At 32.9% G+C, this 26,785-nt stretch overlaps 2 protein-coding genes across 2 annotated transcripts in view; one reads left to right on the forward strand and one right to left on the reverse strand.

Moving 5' to 3' along the window:
• The window catches only part of LOC139093686 (netrin-A-like), a 38,132-nt gene extending 18,368 nt beyond the window's left edge, over positions 1-19,764 (reverse strand). Inside the window, exon 1 of the mRNA XM_070644485.1 lies at positions 19,584-19,764. Coding sequence (XP_070500586.1) covers positions 19,584-19,731 — 148 coding nt within the window. The 5' untranslated portion in view covers positions 19,732-19,764. The remainder of the gene's footprint in view (positions 1-19,583) is intronic.
• A 5,122-nt stretch (positions 19,765-24,886) lies between these two features.
• LOC139093748 (uncharacterized) lies at positions 24,887-25,643 on the forward strand. Its single transcript, XM_070644576.1, has 2 exons — positions 24,887-25,582; positions 25,635-25,643. Exons 1-2 carry the CDS (start codon positions 24,887-24,889, stop codon positions 25,641-25,643), a joined length of 705 nt encoding a protein of 234 aa, XP_070500677.1.
• The last annotated feature ends 1,142 nt before the right edge of the window (positions 25,644-26,785 follow it).

Raw genomic sequence — 26,785 nt, forward strand, 5'->3', positions numbered from 1 at the left:
ATTATTTATTCAAACGATTAAATATGCTCTTTGAGATCTTATGGCATCAGAAGAATTATTGCACGAGTCTTACACAGCTAGCTTCCTCTATCGTGTTATTTATACAAGGCAAAAAAAAAGTTAATCCTTTAGCTTTAGTTCTTCTCCGTGCTCAGTCGAGTGACTCGCAGTTTTGTAAAGAAAGATAAATATTTGGAATTCGAAGTAAATTTACGCTCCATTGTTTTGCAACAAAACACAGAGATGAAGCTCATAAGGAAGGAAGACGATTTCTTTTATTTCTTTTCATTCATTTTTCGTCGTTATCGCGTGCTTTGAACGGATTTTTTTTTCTTCTGTTGTTTTTTGTTTCTTTTCGCTTATTTTATCTCGTTGTGAAAAGTGGGAGTGATTTATGGGTGATGTGACATTTACAACGTGGGTGATGCTGTTGAAAAATCTCTCTTGGATGTTTTTTGACTGGGAATTTTAGGAGATTTACGTGTATTGAGTTTTGAAGATTTACGACCTTCAAATGAGAATATTTGCTTTAGTGAGATATTTTTAGCAATGAAAGTGTATTTGAGTGCTTTTTCTGAGGTTCTGGTCTTTTGGTGATATTTAATGTTGTGAGGATTGTGTGAACTGTTGTCACATAGACAACACTTTAGGACTAACTAGTTATCATCATCTACAGAATGAATTAGAGACCAGCATCTTAAAGGTTAAATTTGCCTTACTTTTAACCGGCTAATTTACTCTTTTATAGCTTGAATTCCCCGATTCTCCCCGATACTCTTCTGTCATTGAGGATGCTTGAAGTTGATGACAGACACTACGATGACAGATTTATGACAGACAATTGGATAGAATAATTAGGCAACAGAGCAACACCAAGTCAATTTGAACCGACTTTGCTGTTTTGTAATGCAAATTGTGGCAGCACACAGTTTGGCAACACTGATCTAGATAGTGATGTGTAGAGACTTGATAAAATATTCAGTTTTAGATCTTTACCGGATATTTTGCAATAAATAATACAGCCGTTCATAAAATTTATGCATTAGATCTATGATGAGCAACCTACTTTTGAATCATGGCACACCTCACCTTAGGTTCCCCATCACTGTACTAGACAATGCATCCCAAACCTTTTATGAATCATAAGAAGATTATACAAAAATATAAAAGAGGATTCATAAGGTCAAAATCTACATTGTATCTACATAATGAGCAATTCATCTCTCAACTTTTTCAAAATTTTCAAGCAATTATGCAAATGCATGTAAATTACAGCATTAATTGAAGTTAATACCATGAAGAGCATTTCATTGAAATAAATAACCTTAATAGAAACTTAATATGCAATTATATTTTTGATATAATTCAACAAAATATTAATGAAGTCATATGATACCTCTATTATAAATCTTTTAATTAGATGCATGATGTGTTCATTATTTAAAACCTTTCCATAGGTACTAAATCATATGTTAATATGTCCCGGAAGACACATGTCATAGAAATGGTTGAAAATTCTTCGGACACAAACCAGTTTGACTCTGGCTACTCCAAACAGGCAAAGAGACCGTTTTTAGGTACAATTGTGATCTTTCTGTAATATGGAAGCATGCTCATTGAATGTTAGGGCACAGACCAGATTCGATTAAATCCGGATCTCAAACCAGAATCAAGTCGGCCTGGGATCGGATTGTCAGCAACATGGTGTAGAACGGAATTGAAGGAATGGCAAAACTGAGAATTTCTACTAGATTTGTGATTCGGCCAGCAATAGAGTCAGATGGAAGGCATTTTATAGCAACTTAGGTCCTAAATCGGAGTATGGTTTCAGTTAGTAAGTACATAGGGATCAAATTGTCGGCTAGATCAATGCCATGTGTTTTCCGGGTGTATTGATGATATTGAATTAAAGGTACAACTTTTAATCCATTTTATACAAATATCCACTTTAATTATTACCATGACGACACATTTTCCTACCTTTAATATTAAAATATCATCAAAAAAATTTTCAAGGATTCTTAATGTTATGCTTAATATTAAAAATATTCAAAAGGGGTAATTACGTTATTTATTAATCACGCCTATCTGTTTTCATTTTTTTTCTCTCCACTTCTATCACTATTGAAATAAAAACTGAGGAAATGAGAGCAGCAACAAAAAAAGGTGAAGAAGGGGTTGAATGGTGAGTGATACAGACTCGCACACACACACACACACACACACACAATTTTGCTGTGTAAAAACAACAAGGGTTGAAAATATGCGAGAGGAAGATAATAAATGAAAATACTTTTGCTCATTATCGCTTGAAGGTATTTAATGCTATTTGCACAAAGCGTTTGTCACAACAAAAAAACAGTATAAATGGAGACGATGAGACAATGGTAAATAAATAGATATAAATATATATTTTTTATTTTACATTCAACGAACCAAAAAGAGAAACAAATAAAAGTGGCAAATGGGAGGAAAAACACATCTTTTATGATCCTTTTGTCTTTTTTTCACTTTTTCTTCTTATAGGTTTCATGAATGAATATTCATTTGATGTAATGTTTGTGTAGGAGATTATTAGGAAGTCTATTCTTAGATTGTCTGATTTGCCGTGGGATTTTGGAGTTTGATTTGTAATGTTAGAGGTATGAACATGATTGACAACTTAAAAGAAAATATGTCGCAAGGTTTGAGCGAATCTTAGTCATGTGGACAATAATTCCTGTTCCCAGCATGCTGAGGAGCAATTTCAGAAAGTTGATCATACTAAAACCAAGCGTGCGGAACTGAAGAATTCAAAGAAATGACCAATATGTTAGCTAAGTATACTCTTGCACGTTAATTTAGCTTGGCATGTTCTTTATAGCTTAGCATAATGAAATAAGTGAATAAACACTCTCTGCTTTGGTGAAAATTGAACCTAAAACCACATCTTCATCAGCATCTGTCTTTAAACAGAAAATTCTTGGCATTAGCAATGTGATTTCAAGAACAAGGACACGTTGCCATAACAAAGAAACAAAAAATACTCCAGAAAATTACCCAGTCACTCAATTGACTAGATTCATTCACATATGACTCGATACGTCTGATTTCATTCTGTCCTGACAGCACACATGACTATATTCATGAAAAACCAGAATCAGAGACCATCATAGATCAAATTTTCATTCTTATACATAGACAGGACATGAGAAAGAACCATAAAAACCTCATTAAAGTCACTAAGTCTCATTAAAGTCACTAAGTCCCATTAGAGATCCAAAGCACTATGGGCCAGAAATGATTTTTTTTTCTAAAAATTATTTTCTTAGCTTTTTTGGTAGACCCTATTCTGTTCTACATAACGGTAGTCAAAAAATTTTTCAAGTCGTTACCTTGTGGGAGATATGGCATTTTGAAGTTAGTAAGTCGACCATTTTCATGTATCATTAAAATTGATCTCACCGATTACTGTATTGATGAATCTTTTTGAAACTTTTTTTGTTTATTAGTTTAATATAGGTCCTTAATTTTGAGATATAAAAATTTTCCCAAGCATCGGAAAAATATGCGAAAAACTTGATTTTCCTTGAAAACCACGTGGTCACAATACTTCCGTTTGTCTAGCTCATTCCTAGTGGAATTTTTTATTCTTAATTGTTCTTTATATTAAAGATAATATAATAATCTACAACTTTTGTGAACATATTGTATAGTTTTGTCCAAGTTCTGATAGTGAAAAAATAGCTTTTTCCCAAAAAAACATCAATTTTTCAACAAAAATCGCTCTAGCGCTTCAGGGCTATAGATGGTAGTGGAATTTTATTTCAGATTTTGAAAGCTCTCTGTTACTACTTTAAAACAAAGCAATAAAATTAGAGTGCGTTCTCTTGGCAAAAGGCACTTTTTTGGCTCTGAAAGTCACATGTCACGAACTCCTCATACAGAAAAAAATTCATAACAATTTTAGATCTTTATAAAATTTAATAATTTTAGTCTAGATTTATAGATCTATTCAATACGCATATTTTGAGTATAAATATGTCATGGTTTGGTCCAATTTTGTGGGCAAAATTTTAAAATTTCGATTTTCACTAAAATTTTGAGAAAAAAAATAACTTTTTTTCTCGAACTCAATGAAACTTGTTCAAATTTTTTTTAAAAGTTGTATTTTTATGTGTATAACAACTTTTGTTCTGCAAGTTCTCATAAATATTTGATTTTCGGCCTGAAATTTTGAAAAAACTTAAAAAAATCCTAATTTTTGGGTATTTTTTGAACAAATCTTACGAAATCTTATCAAGTATCAATTTTTAACAAGAGATTATTGACTAACTTTATATTTTCGAGGATGATCTTTCGTTTTCCGATGAGAAACTCATAGGTTTTCATATAAAAATGTTCTAAAAAATGACTTTAAGTAGTTCGAGCAAGGAGATCAAAATATTCAAATTCACTTTTCCATAGCTAAAACTATTCAGATGACTTTAAAACTTTCTGAATTCATTTATTATTGTAATATTGACTAATTTATGGCTAGTTTTGGTAGTAATAACAGCTATTTGATCAGATTTTAGTAATTTTAGCAATTAAAATTCAACAAATAATTTTTTTAATATTGCATTCTTAGATGTACTCAAGATTACTGAATTTCTCGAATTTCTGACTGAAAGATCATTTCTGACCTAAATTTTGACCCAGTTGCATAAAAGTGTTCCCACCAAAATGCTTCAAAAAGCATTAAAAAGCTTGGTTAACTCTTAGTTCATTTTGAGCTTTGTATGACTACTAAATCTTAACTTTGTTCAAATATTTAAACTTTTTCACCAATCTCTGCCCAACCAGACAGATAACAGACACTAAATATAGACAAAATAATAATTGAAACTAAAATTAGTCGTGATTTACATTTTCCTTAATATTTTGGAAATTTCCGTTTGTTCAGTCACTGAAATCCTGTCATATAGCTGTTATTACTACCACAACTTGCAATAAATTAGTCAATATTACAATAATAAATGAATTCAGAAAGTTTTAAAGTCATCTGAATAGTTTTAGATGTGAAAAAGTGAATTTGAAAATTTTGATTTACTTGCTCGAACTACTTAAAGTCACTTTTTAGAACATTTTTATATCACAACCTATAAGTTTCTCACCGGAAAATAAAAGATCATCCTCGAAAATATAAAGTTAGTCAATAATCTCATGTTAAAAATTGATATTTGATAAGATTTTGTAACATTTGTTCAAAAAATACCCAAAAATTAGGATTTTTTTAAGTTTTTTCAAAATTTCAGGCCTAAAATCAAATATTTATGAGAACTTGCAGAACAAAAGTTGTTACACACATAAAAATACAACTTTTAAAAAATATTTGAACAAGTTTCATTGAGTTCGAGAAAAAAAGTTATTTTTTTCTCAAAATTTTAGTGAAAATCGAAATTTTAAAATTTTGCCCACAAAATTGGACCAAACCATGACATATTTATACTCAAAATATGCGTATTGAATAGATCTATAAATCTAGACTAAAATTATTAAATTTTATAAAGATCTAAAATTGTTATGAATTTTTTTCTGTATGAGGAGTTCGTGACATGTGACTTTCAGAGCCAAAAAAGTGCCTTTTGCCAAGAGAACGCACTCTAATTTTATTGCTTTGTTTTAAAGTAGTAACAGAGAGCTTTCAAAATCTGAAATAAAATTCCACTACCATCTATAGCCCTGAAGCGCTAGAGCGATTTTTGTCGAAAAATTGATGTTTTTTTGGGAAAAAGCTATTTTTTCACTATCAGAACTTGGACAAAACTATACAATATGTTCACAAAAGTTGTAGATTATTATATTATCTTTAATATAAAGAACAATTAAGAATAAAAAATTCCACTAGGAATGAGCTAGACAAACGGAAGTATTGTGACCACGTGGTTTTCAAGGAAAATCAAGTTTTTCGCATATTTTTCCGATGCTTGGGAAAATTTTTTATATCTCATAATTAAGGTCCTATATTAAACTAATAAACAAAAAAGTTTCAAAAAGATTCATCAATACAGTAATCGGTGAGATCAATTTTAATGATACATGAAAATGGTCGACTTACTAACTTCAAAATGCCATATCTTCCACAAGGTAACGACTTGAAAAATTTTTTGACTACCGTTATGTAGAACAGAATAGGGACTACCAAAAAAGCCAAGAAAATAATTTTTAGAAAAAAAAATCATTTCTGGCCCATAGTGCAAAGTCTCTAACCCCTCCAACAGCGCTCATAACATCCTTCAAAATAACTCCCATACTCATTTTTATGAGCACATCACAATTTATAACATTGCGTGAGACTTTTTGCGAAAATTTTATGACGTGTGAAATTATATCTCTGATAAAGTCAAGTGGATAAAGTGACAGACATAATTCACAAATACGTAAATACAACAACAACAACAACATCGACAATCATAACAACATTCAGCCTACATTGTCAGAGAAAATGATGGAAATATGCCATACATTAAAATTCATTCCTTAATCTTGCCAAAAAAAATTAATCGAAGGATATTTCATGTGCTGAATTACTGATTACATTTTGGCATGATTATCAAGTAAAGGAAGTTCAAATTTCCATTCACAGAAATGAGAAAACTTTTACATTTCCAATTTTTTTTTTTTTGAATCCAATTTATTTTACGACAGATTTACTATCAAGTCTCTCTTTTTTTTATGCTCTTGGCTGTTCTCCTTTACTTCAATTCTCTATTCATGCATTTATTTTTACTTAATTCTCATTCTTTTGTGGATCTTTAAATCTTCTCCTTGACTAGTTCTTCTTCAATGTTCATGAACAATTTTGGCTAGCTGTAAGATTTTGGTTAGTGGAAAAGTTTTGCTTTAAATATGGACATTTTATGCATGACATGGGTAATTTTTCAAGCCTTTTTTTCAAAAACTTATGGATTGTTTGATATTTTTTTGTGTCACCAAATACCCTGATGGGGATATAATTCTGAAATTATGTGATTGTGTGACTATTTTCGATAAGGAAGATATAGGAGTATGCAGGAGGGTAGCCTGAAGAATTTCATTCAAAAAGTGGTGAGGTGGGGAATGGGTTGGACCACCAAAACACCCTTCCTAACCTGAATTCGCCTCTGGAAGTACGTATGTAATAATGAATGTTTGTAGATGGCGACTAGGCATTTTGTATCCTTAGACAGAGTAGGATTACAGCAGTGTTACTGAAATTATACAGTTAGACTACTGACTTTGGATGCATTTCTGAACTAGACCGAGACACTGATCGGAACCCAAACCTAGATTACAAGAGAATTCTTCGAAGTTTGGGTCTGCGTCTCGAACTAGGACTTGGGAACCCATTCATATCACCGTAGGCATGTCATGAAATTTGGTTTGTCCAACGGTAAAGTAAGGTTTAATGGCACCAGGAATCAAATCTAAAACATTGGTCAGTAACTTTAGTTTTGAACAGTTCCTGAATTTTGTTATTTTATGGAAGATTCTTTAGCCAAAGAGCATTTGAAGGCCTATTTATTCTTCCATGCCTATCTGATCATTTTCAGTATGATTTACTATCAAATCTTCACAAAATCCACCTCAGGGTTGATTCCTCATCCAAAAACTCCCAACCCAGCAATAAAGTTTAAGTCAAAACTTTCTTTATGACATAACAAAAAACTTCATTTGTTGGACATTCCGAAAGAAAGAAAAAAAGAACAAAGATAACAATAATCATAAAAACTAATGAAATTTTCACATCTGTGTCCATTTTTCAACTCCTTATTCCGCATTCACAATATTCAATATGAAAAGTATAAAGTGTGAATTTGATGTGAAATGTATAGCAATTTGTATTGAATAAAACTTTTATACTTTTTTTTTGCTAGTTTTCCTTATTGTGTACATGCTGAATTGAAAAATACCCTGAAATGCGGTAAAGCAATTTAAAATCTTTGAAAATTTAATTTTCTTCACATGACTTCCATACATAAAATAATATTGTGAGAATAAGGAATGGGCTTTTGATCCAGAGGGAAAATGCTTAAAATTGGATACAATATTGAAAATTGGGAAATGAAAATTTGTTTAAAATGAAATTGATAATGCTCATTTCAAAGTAAATAAATGGTTGGGATATGAGAACTTATGGGTTTTATTATGCAATTGTTGAGTAAATTTTGGGATGATATTTGTCATAAAAAAGTTGGGACTGAATCTGGATTTGAAGATGTGACTGAGGACTCATATATATCTTTGAATGATTATGTGTTTATTTTGAGAGGCATACTGCGTAAAAAATCGGAAAATTGTGTCAGGAAGCTTGACTCTAGTTTGCTGTCAGATTTTGTCGAATTTGACTTGAAGCCAGAGTCACGCCAGTCTAAGACACCATTTTATGACTTTTTAAGTAGAGTAAGTCAGCTACATCATCAAAGAAGTGATTCGGATGACACTATAAATTGTAGGTTTAGGTTTGAGCGACAGATCTGGCGAATCCTCACTCGTTAAACTCTCAATAGCCATTAAACGCATATAAACGCGCAGCTTTGGACCTTAAGTTCTGAAAAGATAATGTTCATTTTAATTTTAAATCAGCTACGTCGCGGCATTAACGATAAGACACAATAACGGCACCTAAACAGCTAATTTCGACCCATTTTCATGACTAAACAATATGGCTTGAATATAAACCATGTCTTAATCCATATCGAACTACGATTTCAATATATCCATAAAGTATCACTACTGAATGATACTATTGGACGCAAAGTTGCCCTGATGGCACTTTTATACTGATTTGGACGCAATTTGATGGCTAAAATTCAGATTGATTGACATTTTTTGTGGATTTTTCCAAACCTAATTTTTGTTCAAATTCCAATGAAATTCATCAATTTAGAACTGTTTTCCTTGAGAATACTTAAGTATGAATCTGGAAAATTTGCAAGCTTAACTAATTTCTATCAATTCTGCCTATAAATATCCAAAAACCAGCCATCACTCCACTCCTAGTTTGCAAAATTTCCACACACATCTTCTATATATCCATTAAAAACTTCTGCCGACTTCCCATTGGGAAATAAAATACTCATGCTTTGCTTGCATGCTCAAAAAACCACATTTTGAAATATTTTCTCCACAAGTCATTCACAATGTGAATTTTCCTTTTTCTTCTCAATAATTTTTATTTAATTTCTTAAAAACCAACCCCGTAATCAATAACACAAGTGAAATGGATGGAAATTGCTGTGGAACACGTAATTTATTGCGCAAATTAATTGAGTGAAAAATTAAAAAAAAAAAAAAAAAAAGTTTTTTTCTTTCACATTTTGGAGGTTTCTTGTTATTTTCAATCCTCAAAAACCACATAATTCTGGTCACGTTGTTTAAATGCCAGAGAAGCTTTTCTTTCAGTTCTTTTACTTCATTTAATGAGAATTTCATTAATGAATGTGAATTTGATGTTGGAAATGGGAGCTAATTCTCTTCCACTTAAAGCAGCTTTATTGATACTGAACGATGAATTTTACAAATTTTCTAAGTTTTCTGTTCAAGAATTTGATAGAATTTTCACGAAAGATACGTGTGGAGATAACAAAATACGATGTTGGGAGGGGGATTTGTACTTGGGGGAATAAATTCTTCTTGAATAAACGTAAATAGAAGTTTTCTTTACATTTGTAAAACTTCAGATACAATGCATTACAGGTGGATCGTTTGTATGTTGTGTAACATTGAAGAATTAGGGAGAAAATGTCTGATTTTTGGTTGATTTTATGAAAATTTTTGAATTTTTCATAGAGTTTAAGTGACTTGTGATCAGTGATGGGAACCTTTTTTTTTGCGATAAACATTCGTGGTTAGCATCGACTGAAATCGCACATGCCATTAGGTTTAAGGCATTTTCATGTATCTTGACACACAGGCTGTCTACCGTTGATTCATATATGATGGAAGTCTAAGTAAAGGCATAAGAATAAGATTTTTGATAGAAATAGTATTAAGCATGGTTCTGGTAACTGACCATTATCCAGTTTATAGATCCTGCTTCAGTTGCCTTCTAAGAGAGGTCAGAGAATATAGTCAACAGCTTATCCAGAAGGGGATTTGAGTGAGGCTAACACGCAACCCAATCCCTTAATTTTGGAGGAGGTTCTTCAATTTGCTAGAATGTTCTAATTTGACTATCATTTTGTATAGAAAAGTCAGATCTGCTCAATATAAAACACAAACGTTATCAAAGCTTGTTGCTGGATTTTACTGGATTCGACTCATGGCCAGAGTCACACCGACTTGAAATGCTATTTCTAGTCTTTTTAATGACACATGTCTTTTGGGATTAGTAGTATGATTCAAATAGTGAACAGAACTCCATGTCCAAACCTCTTTCGTACCACTTACTTACTTACTTGCTTCGCTGGTCGTACAGATCAAGTGTGATCCATGGCCTCCTCAGTCGGCTCCTGAAGCTGACTTTTTCCTAGCTACCGCTTACCAATTACCAATTCTAAGTGTTACACTATCGCCATCGACAGCTTCTTTTCATGCTGTTCTTTCGAACTACAATTTCGATATTTCAGTAATATAGTAATACAGATCCATAGCAGATCGGGAATTACTAGACTACAAATCAAACGTAGTTCATGTTTAACGCTACGCATTATTTAAACAAACCCACATAGCAATTTTTTTCCAAAGACTCTTCGAATACATCTTGAAGAATTGCCAAACATAAAATACTTTCCAAGAATATCAAAATTCTAAGAAGGAATTTATTTTTGAGAGCATCTTGTCTCTCCCCTGAATTTTATAAATTTAATATTTTACATACCTAAATGTTTCTAGTATTATTTTAATAATTTTGTAAAACACAAAGGTCATCAATCTGTGTACCTAAGGGATGTTAATAACATGAAGAATCTTCAGATAATTTACCCCTCAATTTTGTGTACCTTAATTTTCAATAAGCATTCGAAAAATACAGACAAGAGTAAATCAAGTTCATTAATAACCCATAAATACCAATTAAATATCTGAAAATTCATAAGTCTTAGTCAATTATTCAGAAACTCTTGAAAATTTTCTCAAGTATTTTTTGGCAATTCCAATTTTTCAATGTTGTTTATACAATCCCACAAACAAAACTCAATTTGCCATTATATCATTCAGCAAAAAGGGATTTATGCATTATTTGCCAATACAAAATACTTGAAATAAATATTAATTTACGTTGTAAGATGTACAACTCTCGTCTGACCTCCTCCCTTTAGGAGTTTTTGAATATTTTATGGTAGACTAAACATCATTATATAGTACAATAGGGATTATGGAAGAAGACATTTTTTGATACTCCTTGTTGTTTTTATTCAGGAACTCTTTCAGTTCATCAATCCTGTTTCTAAGATCTCATTTTATTCCTACTTATTTACTTACATACTTTGTTTTTCTTCTTATGTTATTATACTTCCTTTTGTGTCATGTTAGATTAGGGGTTGTGTGTTTTGAGGGAATCATATTTTGTGATGCTGATGAATGCTTGGATTCATAAAGTGTCGGGAAGTAATAATAATGATTTTGGGGACTATATGAGTTGCATGATGATTTGCAGTCGACTAAGATTCGCTAGCAGGCATAGTCCATGATCTCTAGAGCATAGTAAACTCACGAGCATCCTTGACTAGTTAATTTAAGTAGAGCAAGTTCTTGAAACCATTCTCTTTGTCTTTTATTGATTTTGTATAGAAAATTCGACTTAACATTATCAAAAGTATGAATTGACCTCAAACCAGGATGCAATTAGGGCATATTAAGGAATTGGGACATCAAACCTTCTTCAATCCCCTCATTTGGATAGAATTTTTCAATTTTCTGGGATTTTTTTGAAGCACAAATCGTTAAACCTCACCAAAAAATCTGAAACTCTCCTTAAATGTCTCTGTCTACGTTCCTGCTTCTAGTTATGACAGGAATAGTAATTTATAGATATTTTTCAATACTCGAGGTAAAAATTAGTCATTCAATGCTAATTTAGGACTTTATTAACATTTTATACATCAATTTAGTAGGACTGACTACTCAATATTGAATTGACATTGATTTAGTGTGTCTATGCTACATAACCTCATATAAAGTCTATCCAAAAATCAACAATACATCTATTATCGATCAAAAATCGTCAATTTCTCGACTAAATCATCCAGAACCCCTAACAACCCCATCCATCAAATCAATTTTTCCATCTTCTAAGAATAAGACAAGAAAAATAAAAGAATATAAAATAAAATGAAGCGCAATCATTGTTAGAAGCTTGAACCCAACATGTATATGCAGTGAATATATACTCATTGGAGTTAAATCAACACAATATTTTACGTATAAGGAATACATAAAAACATTCTACATCGCATTTTTTTCTTCCTTTTTTTGTGCTAAAAGCACATTACATACTAAGCCTCATCATTATCTAGGGAAACAACAAGAGAGAGAATATGTACTCAACTGAATATGTATGTTCATTGTGTATTAAGTATCGAGTAGAGAAAAAAAGTGAGTTTTTGTGTTTTTTTGGGAAAAAAGTACGACAAGAAAAAAGGGTTCGCCATTTAAATACTTTTCAATGCTTCTTCATGTTCATATGTTTATCATATGTAATATATGGGGATTGTTCACTCATTTTGTATCTCCTCTTTTGTTGGAAATTGTCATAAAGAACTCAATCACCTTCTAATGTTCAACCTTAAAATGAATCGCTCAAATCCATTAATTGATCAAAAATCTGGGTACTAGTCGTTGTTGAGAATTGCGGAAGTCGAAGTCTGACTCCTAAGCCGATCAAATGTCAACTCAGAAATCAGGGTATACACCTTCTCGTGGTATTCCATGATATCGCTAAATAACTAAGATATGTGCCGGGATAAGGATACTAAAGGATAGAGTAAAAGCCTATCCAAACCACCTTGTCTGAAGGGTGGCATCCCCACAATCAGGCTAGGGATGGTAAGGCTTACAACCGACCATTTCAGAAATTAACTTGTACAAAGAAAGCAATTTAAGCTAAACAGGACTCGACTTTTCGGTGTGACTCTGACTTTGTATCAGATTCGGTTTAAATCGCAAATTTGCATTGACAGAGACAGAGTTGGTAGGACTCCAATGTGGAGGTCGGACTCCAGTGGAGACGCCTTCCATAAAAAGTGGAATCGCCTCAATTAAAGTTGGAACTCCAATGAACTGGGCTCAAATGAAGTCCGAACTGAAGTCCGTCCGTTTTTGGGAGGGGATCCATAGTGGAGCCTTTTGAATTTTGGAACTTTTAATCTCTGATAGGGTCATTTGGGCATTTCACTTGGTATTGCAAATTGGCAGACGGCAACCAGCAAAAGAGCCAGCTTCAACCGCCATCTACAGAATGACAGGGACAGGGAACTGATTCGTACATCCATAAAAGTAAGTAAGTCAGGATTCAAATTTCCTCCTTATCATCAATTTTAAAGTCTACATATCCTTCAATCAACCCCAAAAACAAAATATGATACGGATACATTCATTAATGATGCTACTCGACCGATATCAGTCAGTCTTCTTCAATTTTTCGTTTTTAAAAAAATAATGTGTAAACCAAACATACATGAAAGGGTGGAAATGTTACACAAAGAGATATATACTTCAAATAAAGGCAGAGAAAGAGAGACTTAAGGTACAAATAAAAAACACATCATTATTTTAAATCCATTGTCTGTTATTGTTCTACTTATAAACTTCATTCATGATGATAAAAAGATGGTTTGAGATCCCTTTTTTTGTTGTTACAGAGTAAAAAAGCTACAGATCCTTGTTAAAGGTAGGAAACAATGTGGGTGTGAGTCAAAAATGTATAACGTATTTGTTTTTAATTTAATCCTAATTTGGGTCAATGAAGGTTCAACAAGAAGAACTCTGTAGCTATCATCTTAACACACAAAAATGTGATATCGGTTTGATGCCTTTTTTGCTGTCGGCTGCTGTACAGAAAAAAAGGCTTTTGGCTTGATAACAAGGAATCAAGAATAAGAAGAAATGGATTAAATTGAAAGTTTTATCGGATTGAGAATTGATATTGAATTCTTGTTAAAAGGTGTCGATGCCTCATTGATTAAATTTCTCTTTTATCTTGCTATGGATTAGACGATTTAGTTTGTGTTGCTAGGAAGTTTTTTGTCTTCTTGCTGTTTTCTTTGGAGTAGATGGTATTAATTTTTTTTGGGGAGTCATTCACAACTTTTGGGGAAACACACAGCAATTTTTGAGGATTTTACGGTATGTCAATAAAACCGAACTGACTCACAAAATTGAGCATACTCACTTCTTTTGATTAAGTATACTCATGAAGCATGTTCATTTGAGGTGAGTATGTTTATTGTCTGTTAAGGAAGGAGATCTTGCTCTTGATTAGACAGTTTGGAATGCTTTTTGATAGGCTTCTTGAAGTCTTTAACTAAAGCTACATAATATCCAAATGGCTTCATGGAATATCATAGAATTAAAGGATTTCAAATGTCAGTTTAATGATAAGGGTGAAAGCTTTAAGATAAGTGATATAAGAAAGTGTAAAAAGTTCCATTAAGATAATTGGTAAAAGTCAACTTTAAGTTTAAAGCTCAATATTGCTTTAAAAAAAAGGTACAGATGAAGGAATGTTAAATGTCAAAACTTATAATTTGTACAATTGTTTAAATATGTATCAAATTAAAATAACTAATTTAAATTAGCATGGTTCTAGTAAAAGTTATGTCTTAAAAAAGGCAGATTAAGGTTTTTCAATCTAATTGTTCAATATGAAACGAAAATTAGGTGCTATGCTGACGATAGCTATAGATGATTAGTTTAATCGAATATCGCAGCACCTGAGTCTGAAAGATTTCAAGCTCGACCTTATCCGGATCATTCGACCTTGGATCAATTATCTACTAATTTTTAACACCAAACCATTGTCACCAGGTCAACTCTGATATGGTGCTGGATTTTTTAAGCCAAATCTAATATCAAGACAGAAGTCACGATAACCTAGGATCGGATTTTTGATCTATTAACGGATATATTTTTTCAGGTATATTTTGCTTATTTTTAAGGCCTAAATTGATAGATTTTCATTCAAATCTCCAAAAAAAACGCAACCTACATAGATGTGCTGTTTGTTCTATCCAAAATAATATCATAAAGAGCTTTCTTTAAGCATCAACTCAAGGATACCACATAGTTAACTTGAACAACAAATTTAGTACCAATCAATATCTGTTTTAAATTATAAAATACAACTTATTTTCAACTCCTACTAGAACTTAAAAATAACTCAAAATCAACCTTAGAAAACTCCTTAACATTCCATCTCACAAAGTCAACAAGCACTTCCTTCCCAAAATATATCAAATCACCAATTAACCTATTTCATTTCTTCATCATAAACTTTATCAAACCTTTACCTCGAACTTTGTCACATGTGAAACAAGAAAAGCAATTCATTTAATATGTACATATTGACTTTGAAAACTTTTTTCTCAAACTACACTTCCTCCTCAATTCCATCATTCATTATCATCAAATTTGATCAATAAATCCATAAAGAAAAAGGCAATGACAAATTGAAGTGATGACTGAAATCTAAGATGGACAATTAAGGTTGTAATCCCTTTTTGTAACTGAAACTTTGTTCCTTTAAGAAGAAACCTTTTTTCCTCAATTTCTTTATCATCAGTACATCAACAAACTGCTTTTAAAATAAGAAGTAGATGGAGCAAAAATTAAATGAAATCGATAGAAGTTCAGGGTAGTGTGGGAGGAACAGAAAGGATGGATTAAATTTTATAGATTGAAAATAAAATCAAAAGTTGTAATTTAATTCCTTTATGCAATCAAAAAGAGATGGAGATGATGGAAAAAAGGAGAAACTTTTTGACTTTTTGTGTACTTCTTTTTTGGATCCCCTTTTTAAATATCTTTGTACTATGTATGATATTGGAAATGTATTAGATTTAATATTCCTATGTGTAGAGGAGCTGTTGATGTTCATTTTTCATTCATTTTTATGGAGTTGGTGTAAATTTATGAGAAGCTTTATATGCGTCTGATATAACTAAATATGAATTGAATCCCATGGGAGGCCATTCACTCAAATGTATCCCAGATGCCCCACACGTCTTTCTTTAACATAATGGATACGGCTATGAATGATTGATTGAGACAGAGTTGGGTTAATGGAAGTTAAGTGCCATGAATGTAAGAATTGATTGAATTTTATTTAATAAAGCATTAATCGTTTGATTAATCCGAATTACGGCATCAAACTGACGTGACTCTATCATGTGGCTGGATTTGAACCGAATCATAGAATTCACATGAACCAGGGAGATAGACAACTTAGGTGACGAGTGACAAAAAGTGACAAACGTTGTTGCCTGAACTATCCGCCTTCTGTATGGACTAGGCGTATCCTGAATTTCGACCTTCATTCCAGCGCTAATCTGGTCGGATTTATCTGATTTTTCTATGACTTGTTGTTTCCTTATCTGGAGGCCTTACCTGAAATTTATTTGACTTTCCTATGACTCTTTGGTCCCTTACCTGCAGGCCTTAACTGGAAGCCACAAGACATAGAAGAGTCAAATAAATCCGACCAGACTAGCACTGGCTTGAGTCACGCAGTCATAAACTAGAGTCACCAGGAATATTTGCCATCTCTACGCTGCATGCTTACTATCTTAGAGCCTGTCTTACAATTGTTTGTTAACAGCCTGCTAGTAATAATCGTTCCATTTATATCATAATATTATCAAACTCAACATAATCTAATAAATACATAAAGCCTATAAAGCAGACAATTCTGAAGACTTAAAAAATTACTCCACAAAATGCTTCGGTCAACATAACAAAGAACGCCTCAAAAAAAAGAAGTCAAAACTTATCGCAAATAATATCATTCTACTGAATCAACAAAGAAGATAAAGCTATCCCAACTCATTAAAATAAATGAAGCTTAATCCACACAAAAGGATCTGAAAAAAGGTGCTCATGAGGCTCATTCAATGGAATTGTTGAACAAAAAAAGTTTTTGCCAAACAAAATTTTTTAAGCCCCAAAAATTGTTTGGAGAAGAAGCTGTTGTAGCTATAAAATTTAATCCATGAATAATTGAGATTCCCCAATCTAATTCACAACTCTGGTATTTTTTTGCACACCCCTCAATTTTCACACTGTTCAAAAAAAGTTTCTCATTTTTCTTATTCCATTATGGACATAAAAGGAGAAAAGTGAAAGTGCCTACCGAGTCCAGTGACCAAATCAGCAAACAGAAGAGAAACTTTTCTCATCCTTCACATCTATCTGATTGAAAAATTGAATATGAAACGGAATAAATATTTCATTCGTGTAGGCCAGTGGTGGGCAACCTTAAAATTTTTGTGGCACAGCTTACTGACAGAAGTTATCGAAAGACAGATCCAGCTTCCGATGAATTCTAAATACGGCAATGGGCCCCTGTGCGCCAACGCCAAGGAAGTGAAGTAAGTGTGGCACAGCTTGGTAGTGAGGCTCTATCGAAGCTGCATACCCAAATACATAATGAGCATACTCACCTATTATAAATGGGCGTGTTCATGAGTATACTCTACTTACTTAATTCGAGGGTCTTACAGATTAGTTGTGATAAATGATATCCTTCAGAGTTGTTTGAAGCTAGTTCTATCGCTGACTTTCACTTGCCAATATCCGACACCAAGTGAAATACTACATATCTCTATCGACAGCTTTCTTCCAAGAGTTCTTTGGAAGTCCACGAGCTCTTTGCCATCCAGAAATCAGCTTTGAAACCTTAATTAATGCAGTATACTCAATCAATATAATTAGGCATGCTCAATTGTATGAGTACACTCATGAGCATGCTCCTTGCTTAGGACACGACATGGAGCATAAGAGTCACCAACATACCACTGTGCCGCATCACACAGCTTACCCATCACTGATGTAGACATAAAAGTTTTTCTTCTTATGAAGTCAGTCTTCCCTCATTTAATGGCAGACTGTAGAACGACAGAACGCATAGGTAAGCAAAAACACTTCATGAATGCACAAACAGAAAAGCAAATTAACTCAAGTTTACGTTGTAAAAATAACGGCAATTCCGATACAATTTCCTCAAATAAATATTGATTTTTTTTACTATTTCTCGTCCTTTTTTTTACAAGCCCAGCTATCGAAGCTCATTCATCTTCAAATAGCATCTCGTAGAATAAATGTTGAATATTGAATTTTTTTGGGGCTCCATTCGGTCGACCGATTACGAAATAGGTGCGGCCCTCCATTGTTTGTACATCCATTTCAATTGGCATAAGCCAGTATATATGAGTAAGTATCTGTTAGGTTGTATTTTTGGGGAATGGATAGAAATTGAATTATTTTCATTATCCTTCAACGATACGTGCTTGAAATGAATAAATATTTTATTCCTCAATAGACTGATTTTGCCAATAATTCTTTTCTCATCTTCTCTAGAACTTTTCTTTTTTTATAGATCGTTAAATCCAATTGGTCGCGCGTAGGATTGGAAATGAATATAAATAGAAATATTGTATGGATTGTTATTATTTTTATCTATTTTATAGTCTGTCGGATGGCTCTTTTTTTGGACAAATTTTATTTTCTAGAATTTTTTGGTTTTATGGAATTTTAGAGGAGTTTTAGGGACATTAAGAAGCGATGATTAAAGTTGTAGAAGTGAAATGCACTTCTGTGGGGATTTTTGTTCGAACATGTCACAAAATCTTCTTACTTCGACGGGAAACTTATGCTATGATTTAGATTTTATCGAATTTTTACAGATTTCCACTTCATTTTCATATCAACAGGACATTAAGCCCGGAAGGCACCTTGTGGAGAATCGGCCAAAAATTCGGTTCTAAACAAAATTTCAAAGTAATCCTGCCTTGATTCCATCTAATCTGACCTCAGGTCAGACTCACGCTGGCAAGGGTACCGTCGTGTGCTTTTCGGGAAGTCAGATAAATAGATCATAATGTATTGACTTAACTGTGAATGGAAATAGGAACAGAGTGCATTTAGTAAATTTCTGTCGATGTGATTTAACTCTTAGATCAGTAAAGCCATCTTCGAGTGGACTAAAGTACGTTAATACTAAGGTTCGACTTAAAAATAAGCTTGCAACCTTGGACGAATTATTAGGTTCAACCAAAAACTGCAGGCATGTACATTTAAAATGCACAAAATGCAATCTTGCGATTTTTGAACGAACCTTTTTAATGGCATGTTAATGTCCAGTTAATATCAAGCTATAGCAAATTTTTGTCGATTTTCATCTTTTATGCAAAATTTCCTCAAGCATTTCATTTCAGACCAATAAATTATGTTGCTTCATTCTTCGACATCCAACAGACTTTTATTCTGGCTAAAAATGTCAGCTCAATAAAACAGTCTCCTGACTACATAACTGACCATTTCCCATCCCATTCCCATATACTACGCACATAATCCATTCCATCCTGAACAGTCGCATTAAAAAAGGAAAGCATTTCACTTACTCTGCATTTATCAACAAATCAACTTACGTTTGCATGCCTTTTTATGTGCAATTGGCTTCGTTGGATCACGATAGAAGCCTTCACGACAATAATGGCAATGTCGTCCTGTTGTTGCATGTCGACATCCAACACATACTCCACCCGAGACGCGTCCTGAGAGTTTATATAGTTCCATATTGAATCGGCATTGTCTCGCATGTCCATTGCATTCACAAGCTGAAATGAGAAAAAAATATTTGTTTTGTTTATTAAAGAATTTTTGCTATAAAAGATGAGAAACTTAGCAATTGAGACTGGATTGGATCTTGAGGAATTTTTTTCATTTCTCATCCACATCCACATCCACAATGGCAAACAATGGATTGAAATTGATTTAATTCAGATGGATATTGCAATGTAATAAAAAAATAATTTTATTTTTATATCCTTCAAACATAATAGATTGGGTTGGCAATAAATGATATTGATAATATAAAAAAGTATAAGGAAAGAATGCAGACAGATCCTATTGAAATTTTTTCTGCCATAAAATTATTTAAAGAATTAAATTAAATTCTTTGAATTTCACAAATTTCTTCCTTTTATTCTCGTTCTTTTGAAATGTTGTGATTCAATTTAAGGATTAAATTCTTTAAACAGATAAAGAAGTAAAAGGTATCATAAGCTAGATTAAGGATTTTCACCTTTTTCTCCAGGTAAATTGAATGAGATTTTTTTTAGATTTTTTATTTTGATGCAATAAATTTTAGTTATTTAATTTTTATGGTTGCCTGCATAGGTCACATAATGTAATGGGAAGTTATTGTGGTTGGAATTCATGTGAATATGGGGCTTGTTCACTTGTTACGTAATGTTCTTAAAACAATAATTTATAAAATGATCATTTATATCAGAGGAAGGAACCTAAAATTGTGTATTGCCAAAATTTTTGGGAAATACCATGCTGTGAGCGGTATTAGTCAAGGCTTCCCATCAAGGTATGCCGCGAAAAATAAAAGATTGTTCCCACTGATTTTGAATCATGAATTAATTCAAATTTGTCTGAAAGACCCAATCTCATCTAATTCAAATAAGGAACCTTGATTCAAAATTGATCAAAATTCGTCAGTAGGACGTGAATAAATGTGCCTTTTAGAACTGGATTTTGGTGATATAAAGCAAAGTTTATGCACTTTTTTGTCAGAATTAGCAGCAATTTGTTGGTTCCGACTCCCAAAAAAGTGATTTCTGTACTTTAATGGAGTCTGAACTCTCCTAGACTTGCCTCTTTTTTGAATTTCTGCCAACGTGAACTTCAGTATCGTTCCGATTTAAAATATTAGTAGACCTATGTCTTGGAGGGAATTATTTAGATTGGGAAATTGGGATATCTGGTGAAAGTGATAAGTTTTTTCAAGTCATTAGGTCTTTTGTAGAGTTGACTTTGGAGTCACAACTTTTTTTTGGAATCCGGACTCTAAAGTCTTGATCCGGGACTCCATGGAGTCCATGAAGTTCCATACAAAATTGAAAAAAGGAGTCCTGCCAACTCTGGTCTTTTGACTCAATGTCAAATGAATTTTGACAATTTTTCCTTGATTCTAGCAATTGTCTGATTTATTTTGAAGAGTTCGAAGTACTCTTGAGTATCTTGTCAATGCCAGTTGATTTTATAATCGACTTCATTTGACTAAGTTCAACTTTTGCAATTTAGAATTCTTGTATTTTCATAAACAATCTCATTATTTGCTGCATACCGTTCCAACAAAGAAAGTACGAAGCAATAAATTTCACAGTTGTTCATCCATAACTTTCCAAACCAGGTTCATTTCCCCCTGAACAGTAAAACACAAAACTTTTTGTCAATACATCTCCCCAAAGTCACCACAAAGCCCAATAAAACTAGATGTGAGGAAATTTTTCATATTGTTGTTGTTTTTTTGAAAATTTATTACAATCCAAGCATATTTCAATTTTATGAGTCAGTGCCTTATGTACTCACATTCTTTGCCCTCACAAATAGTCTATGCTTAAATGAGAGAATGAGGCATTCAAAATGTGATAAATTTCATGCAATTTTCTCATTCTCAGCTTTTGTGAAACTATGTACAATGTTTAGTCATTTCTGTACATAAAATTCATACGGAAAAAGGTAGAAGTGCTTCAGATTTGATGAAAAATGTGATGCAATAAAGAACAACAACAACAAGAGTCAGTCAGTGTTGAATATAATGATCATAGCAAACATATTATTATTGAAAAGTTAACTGTTGAGAAAAGTTTATCGTGAAATTATCATTTTTGTTATTTTAAATATTAAATAAAGCATTTACTATTTATACATTATTAAGAGGTTATTGGCCTTATCGCTATGAATTTTGAAGAAAAAGGATACGCAATGTGTGATCGACTGAGCTGTGGAAATTATCGTGTTTGGGCGTTTCGAATGAAGATGATTTTGATCAAGGAGGATCTATGGGATGTCATCAGTTCAAGAAGCGTGAAGCCAGAGGATGCAGCAAGAAGTTTGAAGGCATTGGCGTATATTTCATTGATGGTTGAAGACGATCAATTAGTGCATATTGCAGATGCAAAAGATGGTAGAGAAGCGTGGATTGCTTTGAAGAATTTTCATCATAATGAATCAGTTGGGCATAAGATGAGACTGTATAAGAAGTTGTTCAAGACTGAGTTACAGATTGGTGGAAATATGCAAAATCATTTGCAAAGCATCCTTGGAATAGCACAGAATATCAAAGATTGTGGTGATAAATTGGATGACGCTTTGATTGTTAGTGCAATTCTCTCAAGTTTAAATGAAGAATATGATAATTTGGTAACCGGCTTGGAATCATGGAAGGAAAAAGAGCTCACTGTGCATAATGTCAAACTGAAACTGATTAATGAATGGGAAAGACGAAGTGATAAATCACAAAAGAAGTGTAAAGTTACTTATGAAGACAGTAGAATGATAGCTGAACCTTATTCAAACACTAAGTGCTTTGAATGTAGGAAAAGGGGACACATTAAGCGGAACTGTCCAATGTTGAATCATAGAGCAGAAGGAGAACATAGAGATGAAAGTGCTCAGATGGCGAAATTCAGAGGAAGCACCAGGGTTGTTTTGATCCTAAGGATCTTATGTGGTACATTGACTCCGGAGCTTCGTCTCACATGACCTACAGTAAGTCCTTCTTTAGTAGATTAGATGAAAATTTTCATGGAAATGTAACTGTAGCTAATGGTGAGAAGGTCGAGTACATTGGAAAAGGGGATATTAATTTGAATGTGTTTGTAGGGAATGAAAGCTTTTCTGTAAATCTGACTGATGTACTTCTGGTGCCATGCATTGACAGTAATTTGATCTCTGTGTCGAAACTCTGCAGCAGGGGTTATAAAACTATTTTTACCCCATCCGGTTGCTTTCTCGGAAAAGAAGGTCTTGATCATTTGCAGATTGCTGAGAAATCAGGCGATATGTATATTGTGAAGGCTAAAGCTGAGAGGACATATTTAATTAATAACAGAGTGGATAGATGCTGTGTACATGAATGGCATCGAAAACTTGCTCATAGAAATTTGCATGATATACTTGCGATGAAGGACATAGGGTTGAAAATTATCGATTGTGATTGCACTGATACGTGCGAATCATGTATTGTTGAGAAAATTTCTCGTAATCCGTTTCCAAAAAAGGCAACGCCTGTAGAAAATACACTTGATTGTATAGTCAGTGATATTTGTGGCCCAATGCCAATTACATCAATTGGCGGATATCGTTATTTTGTAACGTTTACAGATGTCCATTCGAAATTTTGTGCAGTATATCTTTTGAAAGCAAAGAGCGAAGTACAATCGAAAGTCATTGAGTATTTGGAACTGTTGAAAAATACGTTCGATAAGAAAGTTAAAATGTTCCGTACAGATAGAGGAACTGAGTATTTAAGTGAGGTAGTTCAGAGTTACTTACGTAGAGAAGGTATTAGGTTTCAGTGTACTGTAGCCTACTCACCGGAGCAAAACGGTATTTCTGAGAGAAAAAATAGGACATTGGTAGAAGCATGTAGAACGATGCTTACTGAGTCGGGTATGCCAAGAGAGTACTGGGATGAAGCAATAATGAATGCTAATTTTACTCTGAATCGTGTTTTGAGCAAAGGAGATCTTAAAACTCCTTTTGAGAAATTTTTCAACAAAAAGACAGATTTTTCAAATTTCAAAGAATTTGGAGTTTCCGCTTATATGATGATTCCTTATCAGAAGAGAAAGAAGTTAGATCATAAGGCTGAGAAACTTGCTTTTGTGGGTTATGACGGTTGGTCTAAAGGGTATCGACTTGCAAATGTGAATCTTCGAAAAATTGTTGTGTCGCGTGATGTTGTGTTTCTAAAAGAGAAGTTTATGAAGGTGAACCAGATTTCGCATTGTAACAAAGAAAATAATAGTGGTGATTTTGTGTTGTTCCCGTATTCATCTGATTCTGATAGAGAGACTCAAAGACCTAATGTGATTAGAAATCACAATGATTCTGATTTGTTTTATGATGCTGAAGAAGAGGAAAATGAAAATGTTGAAAGCGAAGACGCTTATGATGAGAATATTGAACAAGATGATGAACATGAAATTTTTGAAGATGATTCAAGTCAAGATCAAAGAATTAATGAGAATTCAATAAATGAACAAGGTGATCAGATTCAGGAGGAGCACGAAGAACATGATCAGATAAGAGTGTCAAGTAGAGGAAATAAAGGTCAAAAGCCAGAACGGTTTGGTGATTTTGTGGCATATACTTCAAGAGTTGATTTTGAGCCTAAGACATTTAAACAGGCTGTGAATTGTTCTGATGCTAATAAATGGAAGATGGCTATGGAAGAAGAGATTAAATCAATTAATCATAATAAAACATGGGATCTTGTCAAGCTACCTTCAAATAAACGAGCAATTGGCTGTAAATGGGTTTACAAACTTAAGCATGATGAGAATGGCAAGGTTTGCTCTTATAAAGCAAGATTAGTTGCTCAAGGTTTTTCGCAGAAGTATGGAGAAGATTATGATGAAGTGTTCGCTCCAGTAGCAAGATCGGCAACTTTTAGAATATTGATGTCAGTTGCAGGTGTTAATAATTATCATGTAAAGCAATTTGATATAAAGACGGCATTTTTGAATGGTGATATTGAGGAGGAGATTTATATGAGACAGCCCCCTGGATTTGAAAAGGAAATCAAGTATGCAAATTAAGAAAAAGTTTGTATGGACTAAAGCAGGCAGCAAGAGCTTGGAATAAAGTGTATAATGAAGCGGTGATCAGCTTTGGATTTAGTCAAAGTGAGGTTGACAAATGCCTGTATAGCATGAAGAGAGGAACTGATGTGTGCTATATGATTGTTCATGTTGATGACATTCTGGTTGCTTCAAATAATCCGGAATTGATAGAAAATTTCAAGGATCATATTGGAAAATTGTTTGAAGTTAAAGATATGGGTAATGTGAAGCATTTTCTTGGAATTGATGTAAAGCGTGATGAAGACGGAAATTTTCATATAAGCCAGAGACAATACATCGAAAAGGTTGTTGAAGAAGCAGGATTAAATGATGGAAAAGTTTCAAAGTATCCTTTAATGACTGGATACTTTAGGCATCATGATGAGAACTATTTAGAATCGAATAATGAGTACAGAAAACTCATTGGGAAATTATTGTACATTAGTACGAATACGAGACCTGATATAGCTGCATCTGTTGGAATTTTGAGTCAAAAGATTTCAAAACCAACAAAGACCGATTTGATTGAAGTAAGAAGAATAATTCGGTATCTTAATGGAACAAAGAATTTGAGTTTGAAGCTGAGTGACAAGAACGAAGTTGGAAATCTGGAAGTTTATTCGGATGCTAGTTGGGCTGAAGATTCTGTAGACCGTAAATCAACAAGCGGTTTCATATGTCAAATTAATGGTGGAACAGTCTCATGGTCGAGCAGAAAACAAGACATTGTTGCATTATCATCAATGGAGGCTGAATATATTGCACTTTCAGAAAGTTGCAAGGAGGTAAAGTGGGTAAAAATGCTAACGCATTCTTTTTTTGAATTTGTCATTCCAGATAAAGTGACTTTGCACACCGATAGCCAAAGCAGTATGAAGTTGATATCCAATCAGAAGTTTAGTAATAGAAGTAAACACATTGATACCAAATATCATTATGTGAAGCAGTTGGTCGATTTAGGAGAAATTGAGCTGAAGTATTGCAGCACTGATGCCAATATTGCTGATATGATGACTAAACCGCTGGGATCTATTAAATTGAAGAAATTCACCTCAGACTGTGGATTAAAATAGTAATATTAACAAGAACTATGTTAATATTAAGGAGGAGTGTTGAATATAATGATCATAGCAAACATATTATTATTGAAAAGTTATCTATCGAGAAAAGTTTATCGTGAAATTACATTTTTGTTATTTTAAATATTAAATAAAGCATTTACTATTTATACATTATCAAGAGTCAGGGATGATGATGGTGAAATAAACAAAAGTTATGTCGAACATTTAAGGAATTGAGGCGAGATCTCATGGGAAATGTACAGAATAAAGTTTCATGTGTACATGACGATGAAATTTTCTCATTTTCTAAATGACTTTCATCATGTTCTTGTGGCTGATTCCTTTTGTATTAATACAACAACTGATCTATGTCTGCTTTAATGAATGAGAGGGCAGTAACACAACCATTCTGTATCGATAATGATTTGTAATTAACTTTCTGCCCTTTTTTTCTCATGTCAATGTGCTTAATCACTTCTCGTCGACTTCTTTACATGTAATTTCTCAATACGGAAACAATCAGCAATTTGTCTTAAGTCTAACAAGCTAAAATAGACTTGTTATAAAATTTATTCACCGACTATATCAATACAAAATAATCAAAAAGAAATTTCAATGAATTTAAATCAGCTACGCATACGCCACTCGATTTATATATATATCTACATATATATTTTAAGACAAATTGAATTCAATTTATTTTCCATTCGCTTCTCATTCTCGTCCCACGCAAATTATTTAAATCGTCATCATCAAAAGCGAGATAACATCTACTGACATTGCTTATTGTTATTATGCTGTTGTTGTTGTTTTTTCTAGTCTATTGATATACACGGATTCAACTGGTTGGTATAGATTTCATTATTCGATATTAAATTGATACGCATACTGATTTACATAAGTATATATGCTTAGAAAGTGAGTTGA

The sequence above is a fragment of the Chironomus tepperi genome, unplaced genomic scaffold, assembly GCF_022539635.2.
Source record: "Chironomus tepperi strain 1889 unplaced genomic scaffold, CSIRO-AGI_Ctep_v1 contig_337, whole genome shotgun sequence".
Classification (NCBI taxonomy): Eukaryota; Metazoa; Arthropoda; class Insecta; order Diptera; family Chironomidae; genus Chironomus; species Chironomus tepperi.

Bases quoted from the DNA above. Each gene is read 5' to 3' on its own strand.
- LOC139093748 (XM_070644576.1), top strand. From the start codon at position 24,887: ATGAAGAGAGGAACTGATGTGTGCTATATGATTGTTCATGTTGATGAC.